This window comes from Pristis pectinata, chromosome 32 (genome assembly GCF_009764475.1).
Source record: "Pristis pectinata isolate sPriPec2 chromosome 32, sPriPec2.1.pri, whole genome shotgun sequence".
Classification (NCBI taxonomy): Eukaryota; Metazoa; Chordata; class Chondrichthyes; order Rhinopristiformes; family Pristidae; genus Pristis; species Pristis pectinata.
In genome coordinates, this window is record NC_067436.1 from 19094112 (window position 1) to 19108531 (window position 14420).

General features: G+C 42.4%; 1 protein-coding gene across 1 annotated transcript in view; it reads right to left on the reverse strand.

The window, feature by feature from the left end:
- Nucleotides 1-14420, reverse strand: part of LOC127585267 (furin-like) — a 100931-nt gene that overhangs the window by 17865 nt on the left and 68646 nt on the right. Inside the window, exons 6-11 of the mRNA XM_052042596.1 lie at nucleotides 14168-14256; nucleotides 11606-11778; nucleotides 11197-11409; nucleotides 9285-9385; nucleotides 5017-5120; nucleotides 3627-3744 (exon numbers count right to left, since the gene is read on the reverse strand). Of these exons, the coding sequence (XP_051898556.1) occupies nucleotides 3627-3744; nucleotides 5017-5120; nucleotides 9285-9385; nucleotides 11197-11409; nucleotides 11606-11778; nucleotides 14168-14256 (798 nt within the window). The remainder of the gene's footprint in view (nucleotides 1-3626; nucleotides 3745-5016; nucleotides 5121-9284; nucleotides 9386-11196; nucleotides 11410-11605; nucleotides 11779-14167; nucleotides 14257-14420) is intronic.

The following is a 14420-nucleotide window of genomic DNA, read 5'->3' on the forward strand; positions in this document are numbered from 1 at the left end:
AGTGCATGAACCTCTCCTATAAAATACCCAGTGCCATCATAGTTAAGGTACCAAATGGCCAAGTTTGTTGTTTCTCAGTGAACTTCATAGTCACTAAGTAGGTAAACTTTTATAAAAAATTAAATTCATACTTGGGTAAACAGTTATTTAACACCATGAAGCTTCCAGGCCTTTGTTACAACGGCAACTTCAATTTGACTGCTTGACTGAAATCAGCTCGCCGCCTCTGCTCCAAGGACAGCAGTGAGGGGCCCTGCCACCTCACCCAGCTACAGCTGCACACTGCACATGGCACAGCTCCAGTACACTGTCGATCCCAGCTTACAAAGTGCTCAGGATGTGGAAACGTGGGCCTGTAAAGAAGCGAGTGAGGCCACATCCCGCCTACAATCTTACTAGCCGAAAACTGAACTGGGAGCATGTATTTGTGAGACCAGACTCTCAGCAAGGGTTATAAGATCTGCCAGCTATGAATGGATAATAGAACATAGAACACTACAGCACAGTACAGGCCCTTCAACCCACGATGTTGTGCCGACATTTTATCTTGCTATAAGATCTATCTAACCCTTCCCTCCCGCATAGCCCCCCCATTTCTCTGTCATTCATGTGTCTATCTAAGAGTCTCTCAAATGTCCCTGCCCCCACAACCTCTGCTGGCAGTGTGTTCCACACACCCACCGCCCTCTGTGTAAAAAAAAACACCCCTGATGCCCCCCTTATGTCTTCCTCCAATCATCTTAAACTTGTGTCCCCTCGTGTTAGCCATTGTTGCACTAGAAAAAAGTCTGACTGTCCACAATCTATGCCTCTTATCATCTTGTACACCTCTCATCCTCCTCCTCTCCAAAGAGAAAAGGCCTAGCTCACTCAACGTATCCTCATAAAACATGCTCTCCAATCCCGGCAGCATCCTGGTAAATCTCCTCTGCACCTTCTCTAAAGCTTCCACATCCTTCCTATGAGGTGACCAGAACTGAACATAATACTCCAAGTGTGGTCCAACCAGAGTTTTACAGAGCTGCAACATCACCTCGTGGCTCTTAAACTCAATACCCCGACTAATGAAGGCCAACACACCGTACGCCTTCTTAACAACCCTATCGACCTACACGGCAACCTTGAGGGATCCACGGATGTAGACCCCAAGATCCCTCTGTTCCTCCACACTGCTAAGAGTCCTGCCATTAACCTTATATTCTGTCTTCAAATTCGATCTCCCAAAGTGTATCACTTCACACTTATCCGGGTTGAACTCCATCTGCCACTTCGCAGCCCAGCTCTGCATTCTATCGATATCCTTTGTAATCTACAGCAACCTTCTACACTATCCGCAACACCACCAACCTTTGTATCATCAGCAAACTTACTAACCCACCCTTCCACATCCTCATCCAAGTCATTTATAAAAATCACGAAGAGCAGGGGTCCCAGAACAGATCCCTGCGGAACACCACTGGTCACCGACCTCCAGGCAGAATACGTTCCATCTACCACCACCCTCTGTCTTCTATGGGAGAGCCAATTCTGAATCCACATAGCCAAGTTTCCCCAGATCCCATGCCTCCTGATTTTCTGAATAAGCCTTCCATGAGGAACCTTATCAAACACCTTACTAAAATCCATGTACCACATCCACTGCTCTACCTTCATCAATTGCTTTGTCACATCCTCAAGGAATTTAATCAAGCTCGTGAGGCACTAGCTGCCCCTCACAAAACCAGGGCTGGAGTGGGATGGGTGCACAGCTGGAACCAGGATCCAGAATGCTTGTATTTTTCAGCTGACCTTGACAAGCTGAAAGTGGAAGTTGTATAGTGGTCAACCCTTCCATGGGTGTGGCATGTCGTAATAGATCTGGTTCTTCCAGACAGATGTTTCTTCCTTCAGGAAAATGGTTGAGAAGTTTGGTTGGGGGATAAGGACAGGGATAGGATAATATCTAATTTGAAAAAAAAATAAACATCTTTGATGATGACAGCAGCAATGTTAGATCAACACAAGCTAAGTCAGAAATCATTTGGAGTTCAAAGACTTCATGGCTCTCGCCTTAACATCAGTATTTCAATGATGTCAGGCAATTTAATAGACAAAACATTTAGTAACTGAACTAAAACACAATTATCAGCAGAACGTTCAATTCAACAGTGAAATCGTTTGGTACTTCTTCCAATGTAGGCCTGAAATAGAAAAACCTAGATTTAAATTGTCAATGCTTTCAACAAGCAGTGCACAAGTTGAACTTTCAAATGGCAAGAAGCAAAATATGATGAAATGCCAAATAGTTAAGTACACCCACTGAATGGCCTTTGGTCATAGGTGAACCTAGCAAGAGCTATGGAGGATCCTGGTGCTACAAGTCACATTTGTTGGTACTTAGTCATATTTTCTGATCCTGTTTGGTGGCAAATGTATTACCTGCAGAAACCAAAGTCAGATATATCAATGCATTAATGATTAGTTATTGCAGGTCAGGATACGAACAGTGTCTTACCAGCAGTTCGACCATTGATCCATACCTTTGAATTAGCCCTGATCTTACTGAAAGGCAGAGCAGGCTCAAATCTGGCCAGCTCCCAGTCCAACTCTTCGGTTGTTGCTCACTCACTGCTAATTGAATTTCAGCACTAAGTTTTCAATTCTGTTCTCATAGCTGTACTCTGGATGGTTGGCCAAGACAATGATTCCTGTTTGGTCCTGAATTAATTTAACTGGGCATGCAGTTGGGAAACAAGGATTGATTTCACTATCACAGGTTTAGAAAGGAGAATCAGCTGTGCTTGGTTATCCACCTTGCGATCCGAAGTGGATGAGTGTAGACATCAGGCAAGGACAGGACTGGTCAGGGATCGAACATCCTCCAATATCAAATACCTTGTTGACGCTTAGTGCCAGGTTTCAACTGTTCAACTGAAGTGCTGATAGATACCTAGCACTATGGAAACTTCACCCCAGAAGGAGCAATAAGTTCATGGAGAGAGAGAAAATTGGTAGAAAAATGCATGGAAGCTATAACATACACTAAATCGTTATCCATGAGGGATGGGGGCATGGACTTCCTACAGATAACAAAACCTATGGATGCTGCTAAGACCATTAGTGATGAGGGTGCCACGCCACACCCATGGAAGGGTTGACCACTATACAACAACTATTTCAGTTTCAGCTTGTCAAAATCAGCTGAAAAATACAAGCACTCTGGGTCCTGGTTCCAGCTGTGCACCCATCCCACTCCAGCCCTGGCTTTGACTGGACACCTTATCCTGGCTCTGAACCATTCCCAACCCCAGCTGCACACTGGCTAATATTTCACTACATGCCAACAGAAGTCATCAAATGCAACCCATCTCTGGATACACTGGACCCTACAAGACACGGCCCTGGAATAATGTGCAATGTTTACTAACACTCTCAGTAATACATGGCGGAACCCCGCAAGTACACAGATAGTATGTCAGCAGTAATGAGGACTTCGTGTAATCATAAAAATCTCTTCAAAAACATCCCATTTTCCATGACCCCATAATCTATATCAAAAGAAACTATAAAATTTAAAATAAATAGCATAACATTTTGGTATTACTGCCCTTTATGAGGGAAGTGCCCATTAATAAACATCCACTTACTTTGGCTCAGAGGTGATAACAATGACGCATTTCCGCTGAGCTCCAACACTTGTCCAGTTTTTAGCTAATGCAACCATAGCTCCAGCATCAAGTAGTCCATACCCATAGGAGTGACTGACTGTAAGAGTAGGGGAACATCACAGAAATAATCCCATCTCTTTCATACAGTTGAGTTGACAATAGGTTGTATACACACACAGAGCATTTTAAGAAACCCCTAACAATCTACGAAATAACTTGGTGGTGTGGGGTGAGGGAGAGAAACAGAGAAAAGGAACTGGGTTGGAAGGAAAAAGGATGGTTGAGGAGAGAAAAATTTCAATAATCAGTCTGAAATGTTGAATCTTTTTTCAAGTTAATTGTAAGAGTTCAAACTGCAATTTTATCACCAGGACTGAAGGTGTGGAAGCAGCTCAAGGGTTAATAGGACACGACACATCAAATCCTGCAGTCTCTGTGGGATCCTAATTTATGCAGAAGACAAAAAATGCTCCATCTGCCTTTTTCTAGAGATTTTTCCCCACTCTGTAGTGAGTGGATATGATCCAAAATGACCCGATGGACATAGTGAAAAGTTCTATAGCAACACTGTAGAACAACTAAAGAGGTGCATAGCAGATTTACGAGAACGTTGCCCGAGATGGAATGCTTCAGTTATGAGGAGAGAATGGCTTGCCTGAGTTTGTTTTCCTTGGAGTGGAGAAGGCTGATAGGGGTGGGAGGGGGAACCTGATGGAGGTGTACAGAGGCACAGATAGGGGCGATGGTAGGAAACCTTTCCTTATGGCAGAGGTGTCTAAATCCATAGGGTACAAGTTTAAGGTGAGAAATAAGAGGGTTAGAGGGCATCTGAGGAAAATTTTACCCAGGTGGCTGGAATCTGGAATGCAGTATAAGATAGTGGAGGAAGTGATGTTAATGGAAGGTACTGCACAAAAGTACACAACATTATATGGAGGCACTGTTCCCCTCCATCCATACAACCTGCAGGAAGGATTTACTGAACGAACTGTTCTCATTAACACGCTTGCAAAAAGATATCCAAACAAACCAACTCTCAATCCACTATAAGAAAGCATTAAACAAGATCACTGTCTGCAGAGAAGGCAACTGGACACAACCTGATCAAAAAACAGATTAAACGGTAAGGTGAAAAAAATCTGCAATAAATGGAACCACCAAACAAAATATATTTCAAATCAGAAGGAACTGGGATAACCTGCCAGGTCGATGAAAGGGAGAAGCATCAGGAGGTGCACCAGCTGCAGCCAGACTGTGATAGCAAGGTCAGGGTACCAGCTTGGATGAGTGACATGGATTTTCTCTTCATTATGATTTCATTGCCAGGAGCTACCCAACAAAAGACAGATCATTCAGATGCCATTGTTACCTTTGCGGCCAACTCCATTTGTAATCCAGTCGTTGGAGGAGAGGTGGGCTGGTTTGGATGTACGTACTACAAGGTGCTGCATGTCACGCCAGGTGAGATTTTTACTTGGAAGGGAGGAGAGGAAAAAAATAATCAATAAATTAGATGAGTGTAGCCAAATGCAGCACTTGGCAGGAAAGAAAACGCAGAAACACGGAGGCTAGACTGGAGCACACTTACTCAAACAAAGCGCACGTGCTCACTGAAGTAACTGAGAGCCTCTCCGGCGGACGTGACGTGCAGTCCCCACCAGAAGGCCTGCCCCACAATTAGTCCGCATCGCACTCTCGCGCATGCGCCCGTGGCCACCAATGGCAGTTCGAGTCCTGCGGGTCCGGGCCGCTACATGAGCTTTTCAGTAGCGCTGGTAACGCTGAGTATAGTTTTCTCTCAGGGAATGCTCCCCATTCTTCTACTTTCAATATTAAAAGAATAGCATTGCAAAGGATGGCAAAACCACAGCAAATCACCTTTTACTTGTTTGGTTAAGGCATTATAGATCTTCATTGTTGCAATGTAAATCTGCTCAACCTTGTCCATCGATCTGATCTTGTCCAAAGTTGCATTTGAACTTCGAGCAATTCAGAAGTTCCAGGTGTGATCTTCAGCCTAAGGTACTTGACGGGATTATCCACTTCTTCTAGAATGTGCATTTGTCTGGAAAGGGATGCAGTGGTCTCCAGGCTCATCCCAAACAGCTGCATAACACAGAACTCTGTGCTTTGCGCAGCTGTTCCCAGGGATGCACACCAAGACAAACATTAACTGCTCCTTGGAGATTACCAGCCTGGCAAAAAATGCACTTTGGTCTGCATTAAAATTTGCTGGTCTTCCACTGCAAGGGCCTGCCCACAACTGAACGTTGAAGACTGCTGCATTCCAAGTTCCAAGACTACACGCTGAGGGATGCACTGAAGCTTGGTGCAGTCATGGGGAAAGGTCACACTTCAGGGCCCTCCCACCATCATGTGCAGAAGGGCTGGAGCCCATGCAAAAGCTTCTGACCTCATTTGGGGAACGTGCATGAAAACATATTGAAGGCATGTGATCAAAAGCAAATGGAAAGTCTTGCCCTGTGAGTGGTGACATATGAACATACTGATTTGTATATTTGCAAATTTACTGAATTTAATAATGAAATTTAATAATGAAGTTGGTATCTTTTTTTCCCAGGGTCGAAATGTCTAATACTAGAGGGCATGCATTTAAGTGAGAAGGGGTAAGTTCAAACATGATGTGCAGGGCAAGTTTTCTTCTCTTTACACAGTGTGATGGGTGCCTGTAATGCACTGCCAGAGGTACCAGTGGAGACAAAAATGAGAGGTGTTTAAGAGGATCTTAGACAGGCACAAGAATTAGTTCAGTTAGGCATTTAATTAGTTCAGCATGACATGGTGGGCCAAAGAGCCTGTTCCTGTGCTGTACACGTAACTATACGATGGAATCATGAATTCCCATGTTTTCTCAACTGTGAAGTACCACCGAAATGTTGTCTCCTTCTGAGGAAGCATGCCTCTGGGCATATACAAAATGCACTTGTTTTCTGGCAAGGGAGATGAGCTTGACAGGCAAGAAATCCTAGTTAACAACTGATGATAATTGTTTAAAAGTCCTCAACCTGAAACATCACTTCTCTTCCCATAGATGCTGTCTGACCTGCTGAGTATTTCCAACACTCCCCATTTTTATTTCAGATTTCCAGCAGCTGCAGTTTATTTGGTTTTTGAATCATGGAAGCAGGTGGACTGCTGCCATGGGCCGAGAGTTCTTGTCATTTCAGGGCTGGGAGATTCGTCAGGGGGGTGGGGAATCAAATGAGGGATGAGACAAGAAACCGCCAGGAAGCTGATTCCCTGCAGCGATTGTAGTCACTACTGAAGTATCAGGTTAGTACAGCATTGGCCTCAATGTTTTTGTGGTCCAACAGCCTGACAACACTTCAGTCCCATGTCAAGAATGAAACCAGCAGGAGCCAAGCATCTGCAGAAGGGGGGAAAGGGGAGGAAATTGGAGGGCAAAAGAGGCCAACAGGGAACACAAATAAAGCTTTGATTCTAAAACCTTGAACAGTAACATGACACACTAATATCCTCTGCCTAAATAAGGGCAATTACAATTACAAAGAATTGTTGGGGGAACTAGGAAAATAGGCAAAAGGAAAGGTCAGTATGAGCAGTAGCAGATTTTTAAGCAGTTATTTCATCAAACTCAGCAAAAACTTATCCCAATCAGAAAGGAGGACTCAATGAGTAACACAAATCCAGGGTAAGTAAAAGTCGATAAAGGAAATTATTATATTTTGAATTAAAGCATATGTATAGTAGCAAAAGCTAGTGGTAGCAAGAAGACGGGCATTTCCACCTACCGCCTCCCCCCACCTCCCCTGGCAAATGAGGGAGAAAATTGACCAAGAATAAAAGGGCAAGAGCTTCAAAGGATAGATGAAAGGGAGGAGGATAACTAATGTAAGTGTTGGACCCCTATAGAGTGAGACTGGGGAACTAATGAGCAACAAGGAAGGAGTAGATAATTTAAACCAATATGTTGCATATCTTCACAGTGGAGGATACTACAAATAATTGGGCTACTTTCAAATAGAAAGGAAGAACTTATAAAAAATCCCTGTCACAAGGGACAAAGTATTGGAAAAGCTCATATGACTAAAGGCAGACAAGCCATTCAAGACCCAAACCCAACTGCCTACATCCAAGGGCTTTAACAGAAGTGGCTGCAGAGATAACGGAGCTAATTGTTACCAAGTGTTCCGAAACTCGGAGTTCTGGGAGTGCAGCAGTTGATCAGAAAACAACAAATGTGACTCCCTTGTTCAAGGAGGAAGGGAGACAAAAAACTGAAAACTGTTGGTCAATTAGCTTAACAGTTTTTGTTGGGTACTGGAGTCTGCAATCACGGAAGAAAGAGCTAGTCATTTAGAGAAGCTTAATATAATCAAACTGAGTCAAAACGAGTTTATGAAAGAAAACTGTGTTTGGCAAATTTGCTAGAGCTCTTTGAGGAGCTAACAAGCAGAGTTGATGAAGGGGAACCTATAGTTGAATCATATGTGGATTTCCAAAAGTCATTTGATAGGTTGCCACGTAAAAGGCTGGTGTACAAGATAAGAGCTGACAGAGGAAGTGTGTTGATGTGGACTAAAGACTGATTATCACATAGAAAAGAGTCAGAATAAATCGGTATTTTCAGAATGAAAGGATGTAACTAGCTCTTGACCCTCAATTATTTATGATCCATATTAATGACTCTGAGGGGACAGAATGCAAGATATTCAAGTTTGCTGACGACAGGAAAATACGTAGGAGGGCACGTGCGATGATGATATTTGGACTAGTAATCAGACATAGATAGGTTGAGTGAGTGGACGAAACCTTAGCAAATGGGAGTTAAATGTAGTCAAACGCAAGGTCGTGCACTTCAGTACGGGGAATGAACAGGCAGATTGTTTATTTACAGTCTTTCACCACTGAGATAAAGTACAGAGAGATCAAGCTGTTCTTGTGCATGAAGCTAGCATGCAGGTGCAGCAATTAATTAGAACATTGGCCTTTATTGCTCAAGGGTTGGAGTTTAAAAATAGAGAAGTAGTGTTACGATTGTACAGGGTAATGTGAGCCGCACCTGGAGTTCTGTGTACAGTTTTTGGTCCCCTTATTTAAGATATACTAGCATTCGAGGCAGTCCAGTATAGATTCACTAGGATCCTGGGGAATGAGAGGGCTACCCTATCACAAAGGGCTCAAATAGTTAGACCTATATTCTAGAAGAATGAGGGGTGATCTCACTGAAACAGCCAAGATCCTAAGGGGTCACCACAGGGCAGATGCTGAGATGTTTCCACCAGTGGGAGAGTCTTGAACGAGGGGGTCATTAGTTATTGAGGTATGTAGGAATTTCTTCTTGGTGAATCTATGGAATTCTCCACAGAGGGTTGTGGAAGGCCAATTATTGAAGATATTTGAAGAGAAGGAAAGATCAAGAATTGAAGGCCATGGGTAGCTGCAACAGAACTTTATGAGGCCTGGGCCAGATTAGCCATAATCAAGTTGACAGATCAGGTGGCCTACTCCTGGTATTCTTGGTGATACCACTTGTTAATTGTTTTATGTTGAAAATAGCTAGAATTTAAATAATTTATTAAAACCTTAACTAGAAAATTACTGCACAAAACATTATGTGAGCAGCCAATAGAGGGATTTAACCATGATGCTTACTTTGCCTCCAGTGCAAGGGCAATGATTCCAGCAGCAAGAGGAGCAGAGGCAGAGGTTCCTGTGTGTGACTCTGTGCACTTCTGTCTGAGGTCAGTGGTAACCTAAGCAAAAATAAAAGGGAACATCTGTTAATGAGGTATATGAACAATCAGAATCTCCAATTTCAGTCAGATGATAGAACTGGCTCAAAGTGCTGGGAACCCAAAATAAAATAGCAACATGCTGGAAACGCACAGCAGGTCTGTCTGCAATAGTCTCAAACTGAAACAGTAAACAATCTTTTTGATTCACACCAGTTATATTTTCTGCTGTGATCGCAAAATATTCTCAAAAATGTCAATTGAGCAGTCATACTCCATTGATTCAGTGTCCCTTCCTTCAACATTCAGGCGTATCTGACGACCCAACACTAAAAGCAATTTGTACCAAGACATGGTCAAAAGTTGCTGTACACTAGCTGGTATTAATTGGCAACACACTCAAGCTTTATACTCCATGGGGTAGAAATGAGATCAAAGTACTCTCATTCTTAACTCACCGCAGCTTTTAATGGTTCCACTGAGACTTTGTCTCATTATTAGCAAATATGCCTTTGGCACGTGTCAAATAGTGATTTGCTTCCTCACGAACATCAATCGGGCAAACAAAAATCACAATAACCAGCCACCCCCTTTACCCAGCTGTGTGGCCATTTTTCAAACATAGGCTCAAAACTGAGAGTTGACAGATTATTTGACCAGGATACAGACTGCAACCAGATTAACCCTACCTTCAACAGCCACAGTTAGTAATTGTGACATGCCAGCACATCTGTAAGTCAATTGTAGCATATGAACTGTTGACCATTTTGGATTAGTCAACTCAACATGGATTGGGAATGATCAAACAGGGTTTGATCCAAATTGCCCTTCCACTCTGTGGAGGTATTGATATTCCACTAGGAAGGGCTCTCATTGGAACAATGTTCAATGGGAATTTGAAAGAGGAGACATTTTCAGGCAAAAAAACCTCACTGGACTCCAGGAGTGAACAGTAAAGCAGTTACAATTTTCAAAGTCAACAAATGCACTGAAAGAGCAAAGGATGAGGCATGGTAAAGTCAATTTAACACAAATAATAATGGATTATTAACTGCTTAAATACATAAAGGACTCAATTTAAGGAGAAACAAAAATCAAACCAATCAGAAGCAACTCCTTTTTCTTTAAGAAAATACAAATGGCCCAACTCAGTTTTGATTCACATTTCCACTGTCAAAATAAATGTTCGTTTGGTAAAATCCTTCAACTACCCCACATCCTGAGGATACCAGAAGCAGCAAGCAGATGGATTCCCAATATATGGCAACATTAAATGACAAAAAAATGTTCTAGGAATTTCAGTGACATGTTAATAATAAAATGCTTTGGTGTTGTCAGGAAGCAAAGAAATCAGCTGAGTAGAGATGGAGTGACTTCTGCACCTCCTATCCCTGGCTGCTATGAACTGAATTAGCTGTGAGTAATCATAAGGCACATACCGTACTGCACCAAACACATTCATACTAATTTAGGCACAGAAAGATAATTTGCACTAATATGTCTGTTCATTGCCAGCTTCACCTCGCTGGTTAACTCTGACCCAAGTTTTTCCAAGTCTAAATAATTCTTTGAATATTTTTGAAGAAGTAACCATAAAAAAAAGGTAGCTGAAGTAACTAAATACCCACTTGTGCACCATGATGAAATCTGCTAATGAAGAAGGATCAGAGGATTGTCCTTAAGTTTTTGCACAATTTAAATAATGATTTTATAATACAGTTTCAAAATGGGTACGGATTATTCCACTACCATTGCATCAACAAATGAAACAAGGCATACAATGGAATACACTTTGGTGACAATTACACTTTACCAATGAAATAACTACTTACAATCTGCTTTTCAAATTGCCCTCCACTGCTGTATGTGGTAGCAAGTGTTGAGGAGCATGCCTCACTATACCATGGCACATTCCCATTTTGAGTTGTGCTGCTGATTGACAAGGTATAAATGCTGTTTGTGTATCCATCACAGTTACAGCTGTCCCGCTCCCGGCCGCCATTTCCAGAGGCCCAGACGAAAATCGAGCCGAGACCCTGACGTCCCTGTGAACAGTGAACCAAAACACAATTAACATTGTGCAGCTCAAGTCCCAAGTTTCACAACAGCTGAAGAAAATTTAGTGATTGGATAATGTATCTAAAAATTGTGAGCATTACATTTTCTAGACCTTGCCAATGTTTACGTTCCACAGATATGAACGTTCCACTGCACAATATGCAAGAGTAAAGTTCACTTTACCTGAGTAATGCCTTTAAAAAAGGCTGCCTGTGCTAGCTTAGCAGGTCCATCTACTGTCTTTCCGTCATCTTCTGGACCCCAGCTGGCACTATAGATGTCAATGTGCTGAGGATTCATGCTGAGAGACTGGGCTTCCACAGCATCAGTCACCTCTCCATCCAGCATCCGCACGCCTACAGAATCCCAAAGAATGTACATTAAGTGGCTGAACTGGCTGATGTAGCACAAAGCTTTGGTGACCTAAGCTCAAAGCTCAGTTGATTATCAACTGGATGGCAAGGGATGATACAGAACAAAATTGAAGGAATAAAGAAACTAGAAATTTCTGCTGTTGTGTTGATTTCTAAATCCTTTTGGAAAAACAAATCTTCTGCAACAAGCCTTCAAAGAGCTTAAAGGCACCCACTATGAGCAATGTGAGGAATATGTATTTATGATAAATTGCAAAAAGCAGCAATGATGCAGGGAGAAGTGCCTCAAGTTTATCAAGTTTAAATAGCAGAAACACTCAAATAGAAAGAGGCCTGAGATTTTGTCCCTGGGTTGAGTAAATGTCAGCCATGTCCTGATTCAGCAAGTAATCCTGCGCATTCCCAAATTGTTGGTTACTCCCAACCAACGGCTTCCAGTTATATATATAGCACCTTTAATACAGTCAAAACACTCCGAGGTGCATCACAGGACCACAAAATAAAACTAACAGCAAAGTATTAAGGGAGAATGTCTATAGCTGAGTCGAACAAGTAGACATCAAGAAGATAGAGCTACAGAGGTAGAGATGTTTAAAGAATACAGGTGCTCTCGGAAAGGCCATTCAAGCCATCCAGAGCCCATGAAGAGGATGCTGTCTGTTCATATCCATCATCTTTATAGCACAAAAAGGGTAAAATCTCTTGCCATCAGCCTGGCCCTACAGTCACATACAGTGAAGGAATCAACCGAAAATAAACAGGTTAATACCAGATTTAAAATAGTGGGCAAAATTATAATTACAAATGCTTGAAATGTTCAGTTGCAAATATTGCCAACAGCAACTGGAATGAGAGAAAGGTTCTTAAAATATCGATCAGATTTTTTACTGCTGGGTGATACTTGCATTCCTGTTTGTAAAGATTAGATTTAATTGCACTGACCCTTATTTTTATGTAGCATGCCGACAATCATTAACAAGCCTTGTGCCTAACAAACTGTAATTACAGCAATGTGCCTGAGGCAGGTGATGCCCGAAGTACTGACCCCAAAGAACAAGTGAAGGGAAGAAAACACGAACTGAAAGGGGACACCAAGTAAAAATGGCACAGAATCCTTAAGAGAATATTTTGGGCTATTTTCCCTTCCTATTTCTTCCCTTCACCCCCCCCCCCCCCCCCCCCCACCGACACACACCTTGACCTTGGTGCATTCTAGATAGACATCATTCCACCCTGCTCTGGGGAACGAACATTTCCCTGCAGCTGCAGGGAAAAGATGGTCCCATTTCTTTGACTCAATGCCCGCTGGAGAGCATGGCTCAAGGTAAGAAATTCATTGCAACAGAGCTCAAAAGAAGTAGGCATTCCAAGGTGATGTTCCTTGCCACAGTGTTTCCAAGGCTACGATCGGTGATCATTTGAGAGAAACAAAAAGCAAAGCAGCACTTAAGTAGAACAGTATGACAAGGAAAACCATCAAAACGGAATATCGCTGGAGGCAGCAAGAGAAAGAAAATGTCACTCACAGATTTATTCAGCATGTCCCTTAAAAATGAAAATGATCATTATCCAATGTGCTGTGCTTTTTATCTCAGTAATTAAATTAAAAATAAATCAAATGTATGACCTTCATGAGTCTAGCAGGTAGTACCCTTCCAGTGACAGAACCACAGTGCAAGAAAGCTTCCTGGCTCAGTCTCTGCTGCTGAGTCAGTACACCTCAGCCAGAGTGTGACGGACGCCCTCTGCTTGCCTGAATAAGCCTGTTTGATTGGCACTCCTGGCTGGACTACCAGCATGCTGTGAACATACTGCAGTTATTTCCAGAGGCTCTTTCAAAAGCAGTTGCCAAACCTGACCTCTACCTTCTAGGACAGAAGTCAACAAGAATGCATGTACAGCACAGGCAGCAACTCTTCAACACACCATCCTGAAAATATTACTGATCCTTCATCATGGCTGGGTCTGAATCCTGGAATGCCAACGGGAACATGTTCACATCACACACACATCACAGAGGTTCAAAAAATACTTTCAAGAGGAAAATAGGGATGGGCAATAAATGCTGTCCTGGACAGCAAAACCTCTTCGTCTCAAGAGAATTACAGTCAGGATTCCAATGCAAATGACCTCAGTGGATGGATATTTGACTGCAGCAGGAAAAATGTTACAAAATTCTTATTTCTCATCTCTGTAATGGGCTTTTATATTGAACAATCATTCCTCAAATTTTTGGACAGTGTTCAATAATTGATCATTTGGGCTTTCAAAATGAGTAGAATCTTATCCAAAAAAGAATGGTCTTTAGGGGAGACTGGATTTAGGACCGGTGGGAAGGAATTACTGGCGGCAGGAGAACAGTTGAACATACCTCCTATTCTGGCATTATATGCCACCCCCACTCCACAAATCTCATTGTTAGCAGCAGCAGCCACTTCCCCAGCACATCGTGTTCCATGTCTGTGAGAAATGGAAAACACAATGCAAATCAGTATGCAGATATTTACACATGTGTGTGTTTTCTGAAAAATATCACCATTCCTATCATTTCATTCCCATCTTCAACCGTATCTTTACACAGGCACCAACAGCTGAACCACCCCATGGAAAAGAATCACAAGACA